The sequence below is a fragment of the Rhinopithecus roxellana genome, chromosome 19 (genome assembly GCF_007565055.1).
Source record: "Rhinopithecus roxellana isolate Shanxi Qingling chromosome 19, ASM756505v1, whole genome shotgun sequence".
Lineage (NCBI taxonomy): Eukaryota > Metazoa > Chordata > Mammalia > Primates > Cercopithecidae > Rhinopithecus > Rhinopithecus roxellana.
Genome location: NC_044567.1, coordinates 67183182 through 67205035, shown reverse-complemented (window position 1 = coordinate 67205035; position 21854 = coordinate 67183182). Strand labels below are relative to the sequence as shown.

At 47.9% G+C, this 21854-nt stretch overlaps 1 protein-coding gene across 2 annotated transcripts; it reads left to right on the top strand.

Moving 5' to 3' along the window:
• The first annotated feature begins 35 nt into the window (after window positions 1–35).
• ATPAF2 (ATP synthase mitochondrial F1 complex assembly factor 2) lies at window positions 36–21275 on the top strand. 2 transcript variants are annotated; one of them, XM_030923697.1, is made up of 9 exons: window positions 220–351; window positions 764–965; window positions 9657–9701; window positions 9941–10086; window positions 11888–11985; window positions 13595–13675; window positions 17727–17839; window positions 18334–18449; window positions 20852–21275. In XM_030923697.1, exons 2-9 carry the CDS (start codon window positions 929–931, stop codon window positions 20987–20989), a joined length of 774 nt encoding a protein of 257 aa, XP_030779557.1. In that variant the 5' UTR covers window positions 220–351; window positions 764–928; the 3' UTR covers window positions 20990–21275. The 2 variants fall into 2 exon arrangements, with proteins under 2 accessions (XP_010365961.1, XP_030779557.1); XM_010367659.2 differs by lacking the exon at window positions 764–965 and having other exon boundaries at window positions 36–351.
• The last annotated feature ends 579 nt before the right edge of the window (window positions 21276–21854 follow it).

Here is a 21854-nt window from a genome sequence, read left to right as displayed (position 1 = left end):
GATGCTGATTGACTAGGGATGTGCGCAGGAGGTTTGCGAAGGCGACGGCGCGCCGTTGGTGTCATGCGGAAGATGGCGGCGTCCAAGGGAGGCTGACGGCTTGGAGGAAGCGGTGAGAGGTTTCCGTACAGCCCGAACGTGCGGTTGTGGGGGTCTCTTCGCTCTGTGTTTCCTACTCCAGGTTTCGCGTTGCGCATCTTCCCAGACCCTCGGGCGCGATGTGGAGGAGCTGCCTCCGGCTGCGGGACGGGGGACGCCGTCTCCTGAATCGGCCTGCGGGTGGCCTCTGCGCTTCTATGAGTCCGGGGCCAACCATCCCGTCTCCAGCCCGGGCTTACGCCCCGCCAACAGGTAAGACTATGACACACTCTCTTTTGGGTAGGGGCCGGCTGGGGTAAGGTGGGCTTCGGACTTCGGCTGTGCAAAGCGAGGTGACTGAGGCAGAGTTCAGGCTCATGAGGTTATGCAAGCCGGTCAAGTCTTTTTACAGATGAGAAAGTGAAGCCCAGACAAGGGCAGACGACCCGAGAGGGAACAGCGAGTCACGCACGATACAGTAATTGATATTTGGCCTGTGCAGCTTTTCTCAAAGCTTATGGCTGCCCTCCCTTTAATAAGGAAAGCAGGTGTCATCCTTGTTTTCAAAAGGGGAAGTTTGGGCTCTGAATCAGGACTTCGCCTAGGTTACAGACAGACTCTCTCAGAGATTTGTGGTGTCTGACTGCTTTCCGTGTCTCCACTGCCCAACACAATACCTGCACAGAAGGGACCTAGAACCTGGACCTTCATTCCTCCATCCTGGGCACTTCAGCTGCAGGTTTCCTGACTTTCCCTCCTACCACAACCTCTGCCATCTGCAGCCTTCTCTGCTAAATAGAAATTGACACCTCCACCTTTGACTGTGGAGTCACCTCCACCTCCAACTCTGATGAAGCTCAGAAGTAGTGGCTCTTTCATTGCTGATGGTGAGTGGTGTTAGGGTAAGAGTGAGAATGATTCATTTCAGTGAATGAAAAGCAGCAACACCCTCCCACCATTCAGTTAGTTTTATAGTGCTGGAGGCAGGAGACACGGTAGTCTTTAAGACCCACTTGTATGTATTGGTAGAGAAGCTCAGTTAAAGAAGAAAAAGGCCCACCTGAATGATGTTCACTGTTGAGTGCAAAAGGTTATAATATCCTGATAAGGGACATACAAAGAAGCTGTGAAAACACGGAGAATCACCTGCTCCCATCTTGGGGCTGTTCAGGGTTTAGAATGGGTCTTGGGTGAAAGGGCATTTAAGCTGAGCCATGATAGATGAGTAGGAGTTCAGCAAGAAGGTGGGAGAGTGTTGGGCATCTAGAACATGTCCAGGGTGACAGCAAGGTATGAGGGACTTTTACCTAACACTGCCTGCTTTAGAAACTCCAGAACTTCACAGACAGTTTGGCATTGTGGCAGGAGTGCAAATCTAGGATCTGATACTGGCAAAACCTCTGAGGTCTGTGTGATCTTGGGCATGCAACTACTTCCTCATTTTTCTCCATGAGTTGAAGTACTAGGTTGTCTTTGAGGATCTTTCTGGCTGTCAAGTTCTTTTTTTTGTTTGTTTGTTTCTTTTCTTCTCTTTTCTTTTTTTTTTTTTGAGACGGAGTCTCACTCTGTCGTGGAGGCTGGAGTGCAGTGGCGCGATCTCGGCTCACTGCAAGCTCTGCCTCCCAGGTTCAAGTGATTCTCTGGTCTTAGCCTCCCGAGTAGCTGGGACTACAGGCATCTGCCACCATGCCCGGCTAATTTTTGTATTTTTAGTAGAGATAGGGTTTATATTGGCCAGACTGGTCTCGAACTCCTGACCTTGTGATCTGCCCGCCTCGGCCTCTCAAAGTGCAGGGATTACAGGTATGAGTCACTGCACCTGGCCAAGTTCTATAACTTTATAGAAATGGGGAAGGGGGCTGGATGCAGCAGGGAGCTGAAGTTTCACCTGTAGGACTCAGGGGAAGGGCCTGGAAATGGCCCATGAAGGGCCAGTAAAGAAGAGGAAGGAAGGGCATCCCAGGGAGGCATAGCAAATGGGACACATTCAGGAGTTCACCAAGTTGGCAAAAAGCAAAGGGTTAATTAATTTTTTCATGTGTGTGTGTATATATATATATTTTTATTTATTTTGAGATGGAATTTTGCACTTGTCACCCAGGCTAGAGTGCAATGGTGCAACCTTGACTCACTGCAACCTCCGCCTCCTAGATTCAAGCAAGTCTCCTGCCTCAGCCTCCCAAGTAGCTGGGATTACAGGTGTCCACCACCACACCAGGCTAATTTTGTATTTTTAGTAGAGATGGGGTTTCACCATGTTGGCCAGACTGGTCATGAACTCCTGACCTCAGGTGATCCTCCCACCTCAGCCTCCCAAACTGCTGGGATTATAGGCGTAAGCCACCACGCCCGACCACAAAGGGTTAATTTAGATTAGTGGATGCTCACTTTACATAATGGTGGCACTTGATCTACTGCCTTCTTTTCCTTTCTAAAAAGCCTAAACTTACTAGTTAGGCTCTTGGAATTACATGGCACATGGTAAGTAGTACCTAAACTTACTAGTTTAGGCTCTTGGAAGTACCTGGCACATGATAGGCAGTCAAATGTGAAAGAAAATAGGAATGAATGAATGAGGAGGGAGGTGCAGAAATCAGGCCCATGTGTGCTCTTTAAAGACATTACCAGTTGTGAGATACTTGTGCGTGTTTGGAGTAGTAGAAGATTAAACCCCAGTGGGTTCTTCTCAATGAACACTTCAGTCAGCAAGCTGATTGAACTTGGCCACTTAGGAATGGCCATGCCATTGAAGGTTATCAGAGGGAGAGGAGGAGTTTAGGAAAGGGTCACTGAGGTGTTGGAGGAGGAGATATTGCAACAAGAAGACCTCTGTGAGGTTGTTGTGGCAGTTTAGTTCTGCACCAGCTTATCAGAGGTCTATTGACTCCCAGAGTGGGAGGTGTTCTGGAGAAACCTATCTATTCAGCATATCTGGCTGAATGCGACTGCCTGATGAAGTCAAGACTAGAAGTCTTGTCAATGCTATTTACCAGTTGTCTGTCACCTAGACAAGACATTTAGCTTTTCTATCACCTCCAAGGCATTAGCTGCCTTGTCATTCTCATAGAATAGTGGTGTGGATTGAGGGATATTATGTAGTCTGTAGATCAGGGTCCAGCCTGCCACCTGTTTTTGTAAGTAGAGTTTTATTGGAACACAGCCACATACATTCATTTCCATATCATATATGGCTAGTTTCACTACAGTGGCAGAGTTGAATAGTTGGAACAGATATTGTATGGCTTGCAAAACTTAGAATATTTACTATCTGATTCTTTGCAGAAAAATTTTACTAAATGTTGTACATTTGGCCTGAAGGATTTTTTTAAACAGCTTTATTGAGATATATACTTGCTATACAATTCATTTACTTGAAGTGTAAATATAATAGTTTTTAGTATATTTATAGAATTGTACAGCCATTGCCACAATCAATTTTAGAACATTTTTATCACCCCTAAAAGAAACCTGCACCCTTCAGCTGTCATTCTTACTCCTTCCATGCCTTGGCAACTACTACTTTCCTTTGTTCTTTTATAGATTTCCCTGTTTGGGGCATTTCATAGAAATAGAGTGTGGTCTTTTTTGACTGACTTTTTCACTTAGCATAATGTTTTAAAGTTTGTTTGTTTGTTTGTTTTAAAGAGATTGGGTCTCATTCTGTTGCCCAGGCTGGAGTGTAGTGGTACGATCACAGATCACTGTAACCTCAAACTACTGGGCTCAAGTGATCTTCCTGCCTCAGCCTCCCAAGTAGCTAGGGCTACAGGCACACACCACCATGCCCAATTAGTTTTTTAGTGTTTTGTAGAGATGGGGTCTTGCTCAGGCTGGCCTTAAACTCCTGGCCTCAAGTGATCCTCCTGCTTCGGCCTCCCAGAGTGCTGGGATTACAGGAGTAAGCCACCACACCTAAACGTTTTAAAATTTTATCTACCTTGTATCATGTATCAATACTCCATTCTTTTTTTTTTTTTTTTTGAGACAGAGTCTCGCTCTGTCGCCCAGGCTGGAGTACAGTGGCGCCATCTCGGCTCACTGCAAGCTCCGCCTCCTGGGTTCATACCATTCTCCTGCCTCAGCCTCCTGGGTAGCTGGGACCACAGGTGCCTGCCACCGCGCCCGGCTAATTTTTTATATTTTTAGTAGAGACGGGGTTTCACCGTGTTAGCCAGGATGGTCTTGATGTCCTGACCTTGTGATCCACCCGCCTCGGCCTCCGAAAGTGCTGGGATTACAGGCATGAGCCACCGCACCTGGCCTGCTCCATTCTTCTTTATTGCCAAACGATATTCCATTGTATATGTAACTATGCCACATTTCACTTATCCATTCATCCATTGGTGGACACAGGGTTGTTTCTACCTTTTGGCTAATATGAATAACACTACCAAGAACATTCATGTACAAGTTTTTGTGTGGATATATGTTTTCATTTCTCTTGGGTATATACCTAAGAGTAGAATTATTGGGTCAAAGGTAACTCTGTTTAACTTTTGGAGGATCTGCCAGACTGTTTTCCAAGGTGGCTGTGCCATTTCACATTTCCACCAGCAGTGTTTGAGGAGTCCAGTTTCTCTACATCTCAACAACACTTGTTGTTGTCTTTTTTATTATAGCTGTCCTAAAGGGTTTGAAGTGGTATCTCATTGTGGTTTTGATTTGCATTTCTCTGATGAATTATGTTGAGTATCTTTTCACGTGCTTAATGGCTGTTTGTATATTTTCTTTGAAGAAACGTCTATTCAGATCCCTTGACCATGGTTTTTTTAAAGAGAGGGGCTCTTGCTTTGTCACCCAGGCTGTAGTGCAAGTGGCATAGTCACAGCTCACTGCAGCCTCAACCTCCTGGGCTCAAGTGAGCCTCACACCTCAGCCTCCAAAGTAGCTGGAAACTACAGGTGTGTGCCACCATGCCCAGCTAATTTTTAAATTTTTTTGGTACAGACAGGGTCTTGCTATGTTGTCCAGGCCGGTCTCAAACTCCTGGAATCAAGCGATCTTCCCACCTATGTCTCTCAGACTTGAACATTTTTAAATTGGGTTATTTGTTGTTGTTTTTGAGACAGGGCCTTGGTCTGTTGCCTAGGCTAATGTTCATGGCTCACTGCAGCCTCAACCTCCCAGGTTCAGGTGATCCTCCCACTTCAGCCTCCTGAGTAGCTGGGACTACAGGCGTGCACCACCATGCCTGGCTAATTTTTGTATTTTTGTAGAGATGGGGTTTTGCCATGTTGCTCAAGCTGGTCTTGAACTCTTGGACTGAAGCGATCCACCTGCCTCAGCCAGCCAAAGTGCTGGGATTACAGGCGTGAGCCACCATGCCCAGCCTATTTGTCTTTTTGTTATTGAGTCGTAAGAGTTCTTTATGTATTTGGGCTGAAGAATTTTGATACCTGAAAAGAGTTGGTTAGAGCCGCCCTAGGATTACAGATGGACCTGGAGGTAGAATTTCAACTTTAAGGTTTAAGGCCCACCAGATGGCACTGTTTTAAAAGATAAAGGCATTGAGACAGCTCTGAAACCAGTACTTCCTCTTCTTGGTGCACTGTGGGAGTTGTGGTTCCTGAGGCTGGTAATCTTTCTAAAGAGAAGGCCAGTTCTGCTTGCTCCTACGAAGCTAGGCTGATTTTTTTTCATGTTTAAAGACAAGGTTCCCATTGATGTCTGTTAACCCTGTATTCACTGAGAACATGGGAGCTTCATGGGTTTCTGGTGGTCTCACATTTTGTCTTATGTGATATTGTTGGGGAACATGGATCCCCCAAAGGAATTGTCCAGATCGTGTTCGTTTTTTTTTATTTTTTCTGAGACAGAGTCTCTCTCTGTCACCCTGGCTGGAGTGCAGTGGCACAATCTTGGTTTGCTACAACCTCCGCCTCCTGGGTTCAACTGATTTTCAACCTCCTGAGTAGCTGGGATTACAGGCAGGCACCACCATGCCTTGCTAATTTTTTTATTTTTTGTAGAGACAGGATTTCACCATGTTGGCCAGGCTGCTGTCGACCTCCTGGCTTCAAGTGATCTGTCCCCCTCGGCCTCACAAAGTTCTGGGATTACAGGCATGAGCCACAACGCCTGGCCCCAGATCATGTTCTTGTGTGCCTATGTGGAGCCTTTACTTGGTTCCCTTTGCTGTCTTTGCAGTGATCTACATGTCCCCCAGATGTGGCCCCATTGCCCTCTCTAGCATCGTAGAGAATCTTGTATTCTCCTTCTGACCATCTGTCTAGTCCACAAATGCTGTCTCGAAGCCTTGGTCCTTCATGCAACCGGTTTCTTCTTCTGGAAACTACTTCCACAGCCCCCTCTGCAAAAAAAAAAAAAAAAAATTGAATCAATCATAAAGTTTGGTACCTCCTGCCTCACCTTCAAGTTGCAATCTAATTCTGACTAATCATTCCACTTGCCTGCCCCATCACAGAAATCACCTTATTGTTTACCTGGTTTAGTGGTCTGTATTCCTACTACACAGTAAGCGGCTGGAGGGTGCAGAGATGAGCTTTGCACATGTCCCATTCCCAGGACTTACCATATGTCCTGGAACATGATTAGTACTCACCAAAGCTTGTTCCAAGACACGTTTGCCCCTGCACGTGTCAGTGGGTCATTCAGGAGAGCCCCTGGCTAAAACACATCTATGTGCACCTGCCTTCTAATCTGAGGACTGGCAGCCCCTGGGCTCCTTTTGCCCGACTGCTGTCTCATTTTCTGCATGGTTTTCTTCTGCTTTAAGCAATTTTGGTGGTTCCTTCCCTGCCTTCCGTCCATCCCACTCCCGTCTAGTTTTCTCTTATTCAGTTACAGAAGTGAGCCTGGCCAAGAAAACAGAAAAAAGACTTCCCTCTTGGGAAACCTGGCTGTCCCAGGAGCTTTTGAAGGTTCAGCCCTGTGCTGGCAGTTCCTGCCCTGAGTCTGTTCCTCTGGCCCAGGTCTCTTGGGTTCACTTCCCAGACCAGGCCTGGAAGTATGCTAGAGTGCTCACTCTTGTATACTTGTACACTCTTGCTGGCACTTCCTGCTGACGTGGGAAGACCCTTTCCCTAGTGTTGAGTCAGAGCTTTCAGAGCCCTTCCCAACTTCCTGCCTGGCCTGGTTTTATACATGCTGCCCAGCCTGTTGCATTGAAAACACAGAGGACATGGTCTACCTCACTCCAGACCTGAGAGAGGAAAGGAGGCCTCCAGACCTATATCTAGCCTGCCATTTGGATATGACCAGGACAGCATGTAAAGAAATGTAAAAGCACTAGGGTGCTATAAACTTCCAATGTTAGTGTCAAACATACGAGATAATCAGTGTTGTGATTTCAGATGAAGTTGGTAAATCGTGCCATAGAAAGACAGCATCATCTTGGTGGATAGATCTGATCCTAAAAAAAACTTTAAACTCCCTGTCTATTTTATTGACTCTTGTATCCCAAGTGCCAAGGCACATGGTAGCCACACAAATATTTTTGTGGGAAAAAAATTTGGGCCTTAGTTTAGTAAGTGCGAATGTGGAATGCAATTTTGGGCCCTCTGTCTTTAAGTATTAGTGATAGCAAATGAGATTTATAGAAAACTGATATGATGGGAAAACATAAAAATATTTGGAGTAAAACCAGTTGCCCACTTCTCCATTACCCTTCCCTCTCCATGCACACATACTAATTTCTCCTGAATTTTCATGGTCTGTTTGAATTAATCAAATTTTAACTTAAGCTTGTTTTTTGTTGTTGTTGTTTTTGTTATTTTGTTTGCTTGTTTGTTTTTCAAGAGACGGTCTTGTTCTGTTGCCCAGATTGGAGTGCAGTGGTGACATCACAGCTCACTGCAGCCTCAGCCTCCTGGGCTCAAGCAATCCTCCTGCTTCAACCCCCCTAGTAGCTGGGACTACAGGCATTTGCTGCCATGCCTGGCTAATTTTTTATTTTTGTATTTTATTATTATTATTTTTTGAGATGGAGTCTTGCTCTGTCACCCAGGCTGGGGTGCAGTGGCACAATCTCAGCTCACTGCAGCCTCTGCCTCCCGGGTTCAAGCGATTCTCCTGCCTCAGCCTCCCGAGTAGCTGGGACTACAGGCATGCGCCACCATATTTGCTAATTTTTGTATTTTTAGTAGAGACAGGGTTTCACCACATTGGCCAGGCTGGTCTCGAATTCCTGACCTTAGGTGATCCACCTGCCCCCGCCTCCCAAAGTGCTGGGATTACAGCATGAGCCACTGCACCCAGCCTTATTTTTGTGTTTTTTGTAGAGATGGGGTCTCATCATGTTGCCCAGCCTGGGTTTTAAACTCCTGGCCTCAAGCAGTCTTCCCATGTTGGCCTCTCAAAGTGCTAGGATTATAAGCATGAGCCACTGTGACCAGCCTTTTTTTTTTTTTTTTTTTTAGCATTAAAAGCAAATTATTTGGCTGGGCATGGTGGCTCACGGGTTGGATCACTTGAGGTCAGGAGTTCGAGGCCAGCCTGGCTGGCATGGCAAAACCCTGCCTCTACTAAAAATTCAAAAATTAGCCTGGAGTGTTGGTGCACGCCTGTAATCCCAGCTACTCAGGGAACTGAGGCAGGAGGATCGCTTGAACCCAGGAAGCGAAGGTTTCAGTGAGCTGACATTGTACCACTACACTCCAGCCTGGGCAAGAGAGTGAGATGCCATCTCAAAATAAATAAATAAATAAATAAATAAAGCAAATTATTTGCTCTTTTTTCCTCCACATGCTGCATCATTATTTCTAATAAATAACTTCAGTTAGGGCCTCTGAAGACTTTGAGAACTCAGTGAACACATGAACGAGTGAACAAATGAATGAATGAAAGTTTTGTGTTTGTCACAGATGTGAGAGACTGAGTTATAGCTTATAGCTTCCAAAATGTGACTTCTTTGTTATCAGTTGAGGGAATCTGCATAATTCCTTAGAAGTACTCTTGATTGTTAATCCCTCCAGGGTAAAAGAAGGAGCCTGTTTCATGTAAGATTTTATTCAAGTTAATTTCAAAAGAAAACACAGGACACAGATTTTCCCTTTCTTGAAGGAAATGTTTGGAGTTCCTGTTGGATACACAAGCAAGCTGGTTAATTAGGTTAATTAATTGGAGAGAGGGGATGGGAAATGCCCTTGGGAGCTCTGCATCCTGCCTATGTACCACACACGCACACCCTGCGCAGGCACACTGGCTTTCCACTCACTCCTTAGAGGCATCAGAGTCTTGGCTGAAATGGGTCTCTAGCTTTGTCCCACTCAGACACCGACTTTAGGTTTGTGCTGGCATGGAGTGGCACTGGTGGTGGGGAGGGTGGGAAATCATGCTGAGATGCTCCTGATCAGACTTGTCCCCAGGCTGGGGGGTTGGCAGAGGCATGACCAGCATGTCCTGTTCCTCCCTCCTCCCTGGAGATCGGATGCTCCCTTCCCCCAGCTTTAATCAGAAGCGGTTGATTATACCATGTTGAGTAGGGCAGACCTGGAATGGGGATATGAAAATCAAGCCAATCAATCAACATTAGCAGTAATGATACAAGCTGGTCCTGTCGCTTCCTGAGTTGTCTCAACGTTATTTTAAACTGCCTCTTTGAAAAATCTTTCTTACAGAAAGGAAGAGGTTTTATCAGAATGTCAGCATCACACAGGGTGAAGGTGAGTGTCTGAAATTTTGACTGCCTCTTTTTTTTTTTTTTCTTTTTGTGAATGGTCGGGAACATTTTTCATCTTCAGCTTGTTCCGTGGTGAGATTATCCTTCCTGCTTTTGTCAGATATATTTCTGTAAGGGACTCAGAGTTGGCTTTGTCTGTACCAATTCAAGTGGCTAAATATAGGAATGGTCACTTGATTCCACTTAACAAATCCCTGAGAGTTTTTCATTTGATCTTTCAAGGTGGCTTTGAGATAAACCTGGACCAGAGGAAGCTGAAAACTCCCCAAGCCAAGCTCTTTACAGTCCCCAGTGAGGCCCTGGCCATTGCAGTGGCCACTGAATGGGATTCCCAGCAGGATACCATCAAGTACTACACCATGCACCTGGTAACAAGTTCACAGTGCGAATCTGGACCCTGAGACCCACCCAGGGCTTCCTAGGGTAGATCCCTTACCAAATTCTGACAAGGCCCTGGGGGATGGTCCTTTGCCTACCTGGGCCCCAGGTGTTCACCTCCTCACGAGTCACTAATGTGCTAAACTCTTCTCTTGTCTGGCCTGGCTACTTGCAGTTCTCTCTCCTAGGAACACTGTGCTGTTTGACTGGTTTCTCCTTTGGTTTCAGGACAGATGTCACCTTCACTGACTACCCAGCTCTCTTATTTTCTCTGACAGCAGCTGGCCATTTGTTTTGTCAGCACTTAGACAATTTGTAATTGTTTTATGTTTGCACATTTATTGTCTGTCTGTCTCTACTGCCTGGTAAGCAACAGAAAAGCAGGAGCCATGTCTGTTTTACTCACCAGTATCTGGACAGCCACTAGCAGGTAGTTTAGTTGGTACTTAGTAAATATTAGTTGAATATAAGATCCACTGGAGGCAGATGGGTGAGGTGAGGAAGACTCCCTATAGAACCAGAGCCCCTCGTCCACACCAAAGTGGCTCATCTAGGCACCAAGGCTGCCTGGGGAAGGAAGGGCCCAGCCAGACTCTTTGGTCCAGCCTCTGCAGCTTCTAAACTGTAACCTTGGGCAGGTTGCTGCCCCTTTCACAGCCCTGTATTCCCCATCTACTAAAGATGAGTGATAATAGTACCTACCTCAGAGAGCTGTGGTCAGGATGAGATGAGATGATGCAAGAAAGCCCTTGGCATGGTCCCCAGCACTGATTGGGCACTGAGTCAGTGTAAGGAGTCAGCTGCTGTCATCCCAGCCGCTGCTATGCTCAACCTTTGCAAACTCACATGGGCCTCCTGCCAACATCACAGCCTGGCCTAATCCTTGACAACCTAGTGAAATTGGGGTGATTGGGGCTACAAACGAATAGGGTAACCTAAGCAGCCTGTTATTGACAAGGTAAGTCTGGAAAAAAATAATCTTTTTTTTTAAACAGAGTCTCGCTCTGTTGCCTAGGCTGGAGTGCAATGGCGCAATCCCAGCTCACTGCAACCTCCGCCTCCTGGATTCAAGCGATTCTCCCGTCTCAGCCTCCCAAGTAGCTGTGATTACAGGCGCCCACCACCATGCCCGGCTAATTTTTGTATTTTTAATAGAAATGGGATTTCACCATGTTGGCCAGGCTGGTCTTGAACTCCTGACCTCAGGTGATCTACCCATTTCAGCCTCCCAAAGTGTTGGGTTTACAGGCGTGAGCCACCACACTTGGCCAAAACAAATAATCTTAATCCTGATTTGCATGGTCTGTTTCCCTGCTTTCTAAGGTGTAAGGGAGGCAGCTGGTAAAGGTTTCCAGTCAGATTTGAGCTCCATCACTGATACGTGTCTTATTAACTGTATTTGATGATGTACTTAACCTAACCTGTCTGGGCCTCAGTTTTCACATCCCAGATGGGCATAATAATAGTACCTATTCCAAAGGGTTGTTGTGAGGATTAAATACACTAGAACCTGGTAATAATGTGACTGTGGGGAGGTTCACTAATCATGGGGCTGCTGCAAGCTTCCCTCAAGTCCTGTGAACGTCGACAGAAAGCATTTGGCATGGAGCCTGGCTGTGGCACACTCTCAGTAGCTGTGCTGCTGCTCCGGTAGTGCAGATGCCTCTGGTGGAGGGCTGTGCTGTGGTGCTATCTGCTATGTGTCAGATGAGGTGTCCTCAGGAAAGCAGGGCTTTTGTCTGAGCCCCGCAGGCAGTGACAGGGTGGTTTTGGTCTTTGCCTTTGATTCAGACCACATTGTGCAACACATCCTTGGACAACCCAACCCAGAGAAACAAGGATCAGCTGATCCGGGCAGCTGTGAAGTTTCTGGACACTGACACCATCTGGTAATGGACATTTAGATGGGCATTCCCCTTGGATTGAGACAGTCCCTGGGGCTATTTTTCCTGATTTGCCCAGATGGTTATCAGTGGAAGAAGAAACCCTCTCCATTTATTGCAAGGACAGGGAAGGTGGCCCACTTGACTTTGGCATTTGGCTGCTCTGTAGCCCCTTAGGAGGAGGACTGCTCAGGCTACAATGGTGTTAGAACATGACCACCCCTCTTCTCTAGCCTAGAAGCTGCTCCTTAGGCTGGGAGGGTGGTTATGCAGCTCTTGCAGGTGCCGTGACCACAGGCCCCTTAGGCCTGGGGCACCTGTGACCTTAAACTTCTGCCCACTGACACTTTCTCAGGTAGACATCCTTGGCACTATGGATGCTAATAATTAGGAGTGTCCTTCTCCAGTTCTGAATTCTCCTCTGTGTCTATATTTCTTGGCTAACTGGTCAGTGTTGCCGAAGGAAAGTTGAGAAACAATGGAAATGATTGAGCAGCACTGTGCCTGCTAGCCCAAGTGCTCTAGGATCCTGAGTCATCTCACGATGACACAGGAAGTCAGCACTGATGACTGGAATCATGCTTTCGAAGGGGGTGGCCCATAGCTAGTGGGAAAGCCCACTCCATTTATATTAGGTTCACTTGACTGCAGGGAGCAGAAACCCATTCAACCTAGCTCAGACAAAAAGGAGATTTCTTGAAAACTATACAGGGATCCTGACAGGAAATGAAGGACGATCGGGCCACCAGGAAAGGGAGCTGTAAGATCCAATGTCAGAGCTCCTCCCTGTGCCCTACTGGGGTGAGCGGAAGGTGAGGGAGGAAAGGTTGGCTGCCCATCTGCCCCTCCCAGCATAACTCATGACCTTTCTTCCCCACTTTGCTTACACAAGATGGTGGATTTCCATAATGCCCACTTGGGTTCCCATCCCATGAAACCCTGCAGCTCAGCTCCTCTCAGCTGACTAATGCCTGTATCTCTTGGTCAAACAAATGGCACAGCCTGGCTTCTAGCTTGGTCCCGTCAGGTCTGGCATCTGTGCCAGCAGCTGCATCTGTAGCCAGGAGGTGGATGGGCTTGTGAGGTGTAAACAGGCTATTTTGGTCTGTGACCAGGAGCACAGTCTCTTGGAGGGGGTGAGGGTAGAGATGCAAAGACTGAGCATCTGGCACAGCATTCCCGTTCAGCATCCAGGTCAAGCGGGTGTGGACCCAGGGTTGCAGTTGGTAGATTGGATCTGCTTTAGAATGACAGTAACATAGCACAGCAAGCTTGGACCTGTCAAATATTTGGGGGCATTAGGGTAGTGGTTCTCAAACTCAGGCTTACATTAGAATCCCCTAGAGGGCTTGTTAAAACAGATTGCTGGGCCCCACCTCCAGAAGTTCTGATTGTATAGGGATGCAGCCTGAGAATGTGTATTTATAACAAGTTCCCAGGTGATGGTGGTGCCAGGGCCGCACTTTGAGAACCACTGCTTTACGGGAAAAGACTTGTGGGGCTGGGATGGTGGTGGTGAAGTTTTTGCTGTTGTCCTTTGTGTTTTTCCTTTTCTGTCACTGAATGAAGGAATTGTACTTTTTTATTAATGAAGGTGATTTTTACAATGAATTAGCTACAGGGTGGAGGAGCCTGAGACATTAGTGGAACTTCAAAGGAATGAGTGGGATCCAATCATCGAATGGGCTGAGAAAAGGTAAGATATACAGCCCTGCAGAAAGCACTGACTGGGCACCTGCGTTGGTGGAGTGTTGGGGTCAGGGGGCCACGCTGGAAAACTAGTGCCCTTAGCTAGTCAGCTTTCTGATTTCAGAGCACTCGTGGGATTCAGCTCCCCTCATATGATCAGGGATACGGTCATCTTGGGAAAAAAGCACCCATTTCAGCCACTAGGTACAGCACACCTGCTATAGCAGTTCATGAAGTGTAAGGGCAGCTCTGTGTCCTTGGAGAAGCAGTGGAGTCCCCAGGCCACCTTCTGCCAGCGGGTCAGAGCAGCAGTGTCGGTTTGAATCCCAGCCCTGCTAGAGACTCAGTTGTGTGACTTGGCTAATGAGTTGATCTCTCTGAGCTTCAATTCCCTTGTCCATAAATGGGGCTAATAATCCTACCTCTCAGGGTTTGAGGAGGAGTAAATGAATGGATGCATGTAAAGGCTTAGCATCCTGCTTAGCACACAGTAAATGTTCAAATTTTAGCAGTGATTTTCATCTCTGTCACAATTGTGGTACTATTAAATCAAATAACAGAACAACATGTATGATATGTATGCACTTGGAGAAAAGTCTGGATAGCTTCCTGCAAAATTACGGGTAACATTCAGTGGATATGTAGCTTCCAGGAATTGATACGAAATATTTTTCCTAATAGGAAGACTCGAGTGCAAAGTTGAATGGATTATTGATGTGGTGGCAAAATAAATTCAATTTCATTTGATCCCAAGGGAAATTTGGAAGGGCTGGCTTTCATGGTAGTACCTTGACCATGGTATTTTCTTTTTTTTTGAGACGGAGTCTTGCTCTGTTGCCTGGGCTAGAGCGCAGTGGCCGGATCTCAGCTCACTGCAAGCTCCGCCTCCCGGGTTTACGCCATTCTCCTGCCTCAGCCTCCCGGGTATCTGGGACTACAGGTGCCCGCCACCTCGCCCGGCTAGTTTTTTGTATTTTTTAGTAGAGACGGGGTTTCACCGTGTTAGCCAGGATGGTCTCGATCTCCTGACCTCGTGATCCGCCCGTCTCGGCCTCCCAAAGTGCTGGGATTACAGGCTTGAGCCACCGCGCCCGGCCTCCTTGGGTCTTAAAGGAAAAGACAAAGGCAGTGCTCTAAAGACCAGACTACAATACTGTGTGGGAATGTGACAATACAGATAAAAATCATCAGATTCTTGTGGCAGGAAATACCCTATCCTTAAGAGTTTACAGAAAAACTTAGCCATTTCCTACAGTCCATTTGTACTATTGGGAATTTCAGCAAGGATTTTTTTTTTTTTCTTTCTTGACACGGAGTCTCGCTCTGTCGCCCAGGCTGGAGTGCAGTGCTGTGATTGTGGCTCACTGCAACCTCCACCTCTTGGGTTTAAGTGATTCTCGTGCCTCAGCCTCTCGAGTAGCTGTGATTACAGGTGCCCACTACACCCAGCTAATTTTTGTGTTTTTAGTAGAGATGGAGTTTCACTGTGTTGGCCAGGCTGGTCTTGAACTCCTGACCTCAAGTGATCGCCCGCCTCAGTCTCCTGAAGTACTGGGATTACAGGTGTGAGCCACTGCACCCAGCCGGATTTTTTTTTTTTTTTTTTTTTTTTTGAGATGGAATCTCGCTCTGTCAGCCAGGCTGGAGTGCAGTGGCATGATCTCAGCTCACTGCAAGCTCCGCCTCCCAGGTTTTAGGCCATTCTCCTGCCTCAGCCTCCTGAGTAGCTGGGACTACAGGCATGCACCACCTATGTCTGGCTAATTTCTTTTGTATTTTTAGTAGAGACGGGGTTTCACTGTGTTAGCCAGGATGGTCTCGATCTCCTGACCTCATGATCCACCCACCTTGGCCTCCCAAAGTGCTGGGATTACAGGCGTGAGCCACTGCGCCCAGCCCCAGCCGATTTTTTTTTTTTTTAAGCAATGGAAAAAATCAGTGATATATGGAATAAAATTACAAAAATTATTTTTATCCCACATTGTGTTTTTCTGTTTTATTTAGTTATGATTATTCTTGAAAATGTATCTTCTTGGCCAGGCGCGGTGGCTCATGCCTGTAATCCCAGCACTTTGGAAGGCCGAGGCGGGTGGATCATGACATCCTGGCTAACACGGCGAAACCCCGTCTCTACTAAAAACAGAAAAAATTAGCCAGGCATGATGGCGGGCACCTGTCGTCCCAGCTACTCAGGAGGCTGAGGCAGGAGAATGGTGTGAACCTGGGAGGCAGAGCTTGCAGTGAGCCGAGATCACGCCACTGTACTCCAGCTTGGGTGACAGATTGAGACTCCCTCTCAAAAAAAAAAAAAAGGTATTGTCTCTTGAAGCCAGCACATGATGTCCCATAGACCACAGACCCAAAACAATGCCTTATGTAAGGTAGAGCTTGATAAATGTTTGAAAAAATAAGACGGGCATGGTGCCTCACGCCTGTAATCCCAGCACTTTGGGAGACTGAGGCAGGTGGATCACTTGAGGTCAGGAGTTTGAGACCAGCCTGGCCAACAAGGTGAAACCTCATCTCTACTAAAAATACAAAAATTAGTCAGGCGTGATGGCAGGCGCCTATAATCCCAGCTACTCAGGAGGCTGAAGCAGGAGAATGACTTGAACCTGGGAAGCGGAGGTCGCAGTGAGCCGAGATCGTGCCACTGCACTCCAGCATGGGGGAGAGAGCAAGAAAGACTTCATCTCAAAAAAAAAAAAAAAAAGTTTGAATGACTGCTGACTGGTCATGGTGGCTCATGGCTGTAATCCCAACACTTTGGGAGGCCAAAGTGGGCAGATTGCTTGAGTCCAGGCGTTTGAGACCAGCTCGAGCAACATGGTGAAACTCTGTCTCTACAAAAAATTAGCTAGGTGTGGTGGCACATGCCTGTAGTCCCAGCTACTTGGGAGACTGAGATGGGAGGATCGCTTGAGCCTGAGAGGTTGAGACTGCAGTGAGTCAAGATCATGCCAGCACACTCCAGCCTGGGTGACAGAGCGAGACTGTGTTTCAATAAAAAAGAAGAAAACGGCCGGGCGCGGTGGCTCAAGTCTGTAATCCCAGCACTTTGGGAGGCCGAGACGGGCGGATCACGAGGTCAGGAGATCGAGACCATCCTGGCTAACACGGTGAAACCCCGTCTCTACTAAAAAAAATACAAAAAACTAGCCGGGCGAGGTGGCGGCGCCTGTAGTCCCAGCTACTCGGGAGGCTGAGGCAGGAGAATGGCGTGAACTCGGGAGGCGGAGCTTGCAGTGAGCTGAGATCCGGCCACTGCACTCCAGCCTGGGCGATAGAGCCAGACTCTGTCTCAAAAAAAAAGAAAACCTCCATGATATATGACATATATAAACATTATTTTAAGGAAAACCATTTTAAATATTGTTTTTAACTTTTATATGGCCTCAAATGTGAAAAACTTTTTAAAGAGATGTAAAAGGCACATGGCCTTTTGATGGAGATTCCAGGTGAATGAATGAACATTTCAGGCAGCTGCATGTAACTGAGCCCCAGCTCACATGACTCAGGAACCATCCCTTCATTCGGCACAGTTTCTTGGTCCTCTAAGTTTGCTCTTGAGGGACAGAAAATCAGGTCGGGGCCAGGGGTGGTGGCTCACGCCTGTAATCCCAGCACTTCGGGAGGCCAAGGCGGGTGGATCACCAGGTCAAGAGATCAAGACCATACTGGCCAACATGGTGAAACCCTATCTCTACTAAAAATACAAAAAATTAGCCGGGTGTGGTGGTAGGCGCCTCAACTACTCGGGAGGTTGAGGCAGGAGAATGGCGTGAACCCAGGCGGTGGAGCTGGCAGTGAGCCGAGATCGCACCACTGCACTCTAACCTGGGCGACAGAATGAGACTCTGTCTCAAAGAGAAAAAAAAAAGAAAATCAGGTCAGGAGGCCACTGACCATGGTAGCAGTTGCTCCTGGAGGCCTCAAGACTAGCTCCTTGGCCAATGCACACACATGCTCTGAAGCTTAGGCCTTTGTTTCTAGTCAAAAGGTGGGCTGCTCTTGAGCTACATCATGACAGAGACATGCCGAAGCCCTTTTCCTTTCAGATACAGCGTGGAGATCAACTCCTCCACCAGCATAATGGGACCCAGCGTCCCCACCAAGACTCGGGAGGTGCTCGTCAGCCACCTGGCATCTTACAACACGTGGGCTTTACAAGGTATGTATAGAGTTTCCTGTGGGCTTGGCAGGTGGCTGTGAAGGCCATCAGTGTCTGAGGCCTGTGTTTGCCCCTCCCCAGGTGCTGTGAGTAGAGAGGCACAGGGGCGTTCTGGGCTAGCTGAATGTGGAGGCTGGCTGGCTCTGATGCTAGCCCATCACTCGGTGCTCTAGGCTCACACCTTTCCACCTTTGACTCTCCAGCGGAAGTCTTGAGTTCAATCTCATTGCCCTGGCTTGGGTCACATGTCCATCCATGAACCAATCACTAGACTGGTGGGGGAAGCTCTGATTTGCCAAGTTGGGGTCATGTGTCTCACTGGGTAAGAGCAGAGGATGAGAAAACCAGAGTGCTCTTTCAGAAGAGTGAGCCAATCGCTGGATGGCTCTTTGCACCACTCACTCCTGTTCTCTGCTAGGGCTGCTGGGACTCACAAGGGGTAGGTTGTGGCAGCTGCCCTGTTTTGGGTCCTGACTTGGCTTGTGTCCCTGCAGGGATTGAGTTTGTAGCTGCCCAGCTCAAGTCCCTGGTGCTGACCCTGGGCCTGATTGACCTGCACCTGACCGTGGAGCAGGCTGTGCTGCTGTCACGCCTGGAGGAGGAGTACCAGGTGAGGAGCAGCACCTCGGGTCCCGCCTTCCCCTTCCTAGTTCAGACACACTTTGGGGGAACAGCTAACCCATCTGAAATACAGTTATGCATACTTGGCTTTCATTACTTTTGTGTACATGCAGAAATCAAAATCAAGGACCAGCAGAAGTATTGTCAAGTAGGCCTGGCATGGTGGTTCACACCTGTAATCCTAGCACTTTGGGTGGCCAAGGAGGGTGGATCATTTGAGGTCAGGAGTTTGAGACCAGCTTGGGCAACGTGGCAAAACCCCACCTCTACAAAAATACAAAAATTAGCGCCTGTAGTCCCAGCTATTTGGGAAGCTGACGTGGGAGGATTGCTTAAACCTGGGAGGTGGAGGTTGCAGTGAGCCAAGATTGTGCCACTGCATTCTAGCCTGGGTGACAGAGTGAGACCCTATCTCAAAAAAAAAAAAAGTATTGTAAGATAATAACATTTAAAAAATAACAGTAAGTGCTACCGCTGTGTTCCTGCACTGTATCCATCTCACCTCCTCTCAGCAGCCTGAGCAGGTAGGAGCTGTGGTTATCTCTGTTTTACACAGGAGGAAACTGAGGTGCAAGTTTGCACCTCTGGAAAATGTGCCAGCTAGGGCTTGAAGCCAGGTCTGGTGATTTTAGGGCCAAGACTGTCAGGCCTCACTCTGCACAAGGAGGTTCACGGGTGGATAAAGACCATCTGGGCTTGATAAAGCCTGCAGAGCAGGCCCTGCCAAGATGACTGAGAACCTGTTTGTGCTCCTACATCAGCTAAGCCTTCATACCCTGACATTTTATCTGGCTGGCAGAGGAGCATAGGGGTAGCTGCTGTTTGTACACAAGTTTTGATTTAGTGGGCTCAGAATTAAGGTTTTGCTACAGTATGGTTTGCATTTTTTAACTCTGAAAATTATGGCCATCTTTGCAGTTATTCCACCAACCTCAGAAGGTTAATTGCTATTATGAATTGGTCCCTAGTATGGTAAAAAACACACACAAAAAAGCTTTTTGTGATGTATTTCCTTAGTTCTTATAGTCTTCTGCTCAGAAAAATGCCAGGGAAAAAAAACTATTTTTGTATAACAAAGTAGGCCTGCTACTATTCTCTGGATGTCAGAACCGATTACATAGGAAGGGGGTGACTTGTAGGGCTGGTGGGAAGCCAGTCTGTGCTCTGCTTCTGACTATGGGACCCAAGCCAGGCCATCATTCTCTGAACTTTGGTTTCGATCCTCTACAAACAGAGGAATAACCTGAATTATGTATGTGATAGTATACAATAAAAATATGTAATACTCTTCAGATGACTTATTACAATTGTACAGTTTGGGACCAGGCAGCCCAGAAGTTCAAATAGCTTGTGTAGCATGGCAGATTCTGAGTTCCTGGATGAGCTGGGGCGGCCAGGCCAGGCCTCTTGGGCAACTAGCCAGGGAGGAGCCAGCAGGGTCTGGTTGGAGTTACACTATCTGGACAGCCACACCGTGTGTCTGAGGATTCCTCCCTCCTGTTTTTAGAGCTCCAGACAGAGAATCTGCAATGTGTCCCCAGTGTGCAGAGCAGAGGCATCTGTAGTTCTGTGACTACCACAAGAGTTAGAGTTGAAGCCACTGCATGGCCTTGCTTGATTTAGTTATTCCACCCACATGGGGCTCGGGGAGCACTTGTAGCCCAGCATGGCAAGGCAACTTGCAGAGGCTGTCCGTTCACAGGCTTCCCGGGAGGAAGTGTAAGAGAAGGGATGGCACATAAGTCAGGCCTCCTCAAAGAAGTCACATGGGTGGTTCTGGTACCCAGCCTGCCCAGTGGTGGGTGGGCAGCCACTGGCCCTGGGCCTGGACTGTACTACTTCTAGACCATCCATGCCACAGAAAGCACAGGTGCCTGCTCTGGCTCCCTGAGTGGTTGTGTGTGTGTGGGTGTGGGTGTGTGGGTGTGTGTGGTGTTCTTGAGACAGGGTGTTGCTCTGTTGCCCAGGTTGGAGTGCAGCGGTATGATCTTGGCTCACTGCAGCCTCAACCTCCTGGGCTCAAAGCAGTCCTCCTACCTCAACCTCTGAAGTAGCTGGGACTATAGGTGCACCCCCACCACACCCAGCTAATTTTTAAAACTTTTTGTGGAGATGAGGTTTCACCATATTTGCCCAGGCTGGTCTTGAACTCCTGGGTTCAAGCAGTCTTCCTGCCTCGGCCTCCCAGAGTGCTGGGATTACAGGCGTGAGCCACTGTGCCTGGCCCACCTGGGTGTTCTTACCTGCCGCCTCCCTCTAGGCTTGTCTCGTGTTTTGGCAAGATCCAAACCTGTTGCCCTCAGCCGAGCTATTGGAATGGAATGTGGCTTTGGCCAGGAAGCAGCTAGGCACTGGCCACTCACCCAGCAACTTGTCTTGTCCTTCCCTCAGATCCAGAAGTGGGGCAACATTGAGTGGGCCCATGACTACGAGCTGCAGGAGCTGCGGGCCCGCACCGCTGCCGGCACCCTCTTCATCCATCTCTGCTCCGAGAGCACCACAGTCAAGCACAAGCTCCTGAACGAGTGAGGCCTGGGCAGCGCACACTCAGCAGGATAGAGGCAGCACAGCCACAGCTCCCCCAACCTTCAGGGCTCCTCAGCCTGTGGGACTGACTTCCTTGACTTTTGGGGGCTCAGCCTCAGCATCACCCTGAGATTTCCCCGAGACACAGTGCACTAGTGCGACTGTCCGGAGGTCAGCCTGATTTCAAACCAGGTGCCCCTGACCTGGCCAGCAGTGAATGTGGGAGATGAATTGTACAACTAACTTTCTCTCGACCCCGATTTTATTAAATATTTCTCCACCCTGGAAATGTGCTGAGCCCTGTTTTCACGTGCACCTCTGCACTTCTCCATTCTTCCTGTTTTGTCTAGGTTCCAGAGGGTTAAACAGCTTATCTCCCATGGCATGTTTGGATATCTGCTGCCTGTGGTTGGGAACCTTGCACTGGGGAAACAGTCATGTCATCCACAGACAACTCTATTTGTGTTCTTCAGCCTCAACTTGAAGGCTTTTTTGGCTGTCTTTTAATCAATCTTCTGAAATGATCATGGTCTAAGCTGGTTGTTTCTATTTTTTCCTACTGTTCTAAAACAAGTGATTTACTCTAGAAAGTAGAAAATAGAAGTTGTTCCTGGGCTAAAAGCCTGGATAGGCTTGGTGAGGTCACCTGATGTGCATGTTTCCGCTCATCTCCCACCCAGGAGTCCCAGGGGTCCTCCCAACATAGCCACCTCTAATGTCCCAGGAGGCAGGTGCTGCTTTCTGGTGTCAGGCCAGTAAGAAGGCAGTGGGGATCCCGAGTGTGGTTCTTAGGCAGACAGGCTCTCTCAGTCCTGTGTCCTTGCCAGCCTGAGCAAGGTAATGGCATCAACCCTGTTCACAGGGCACT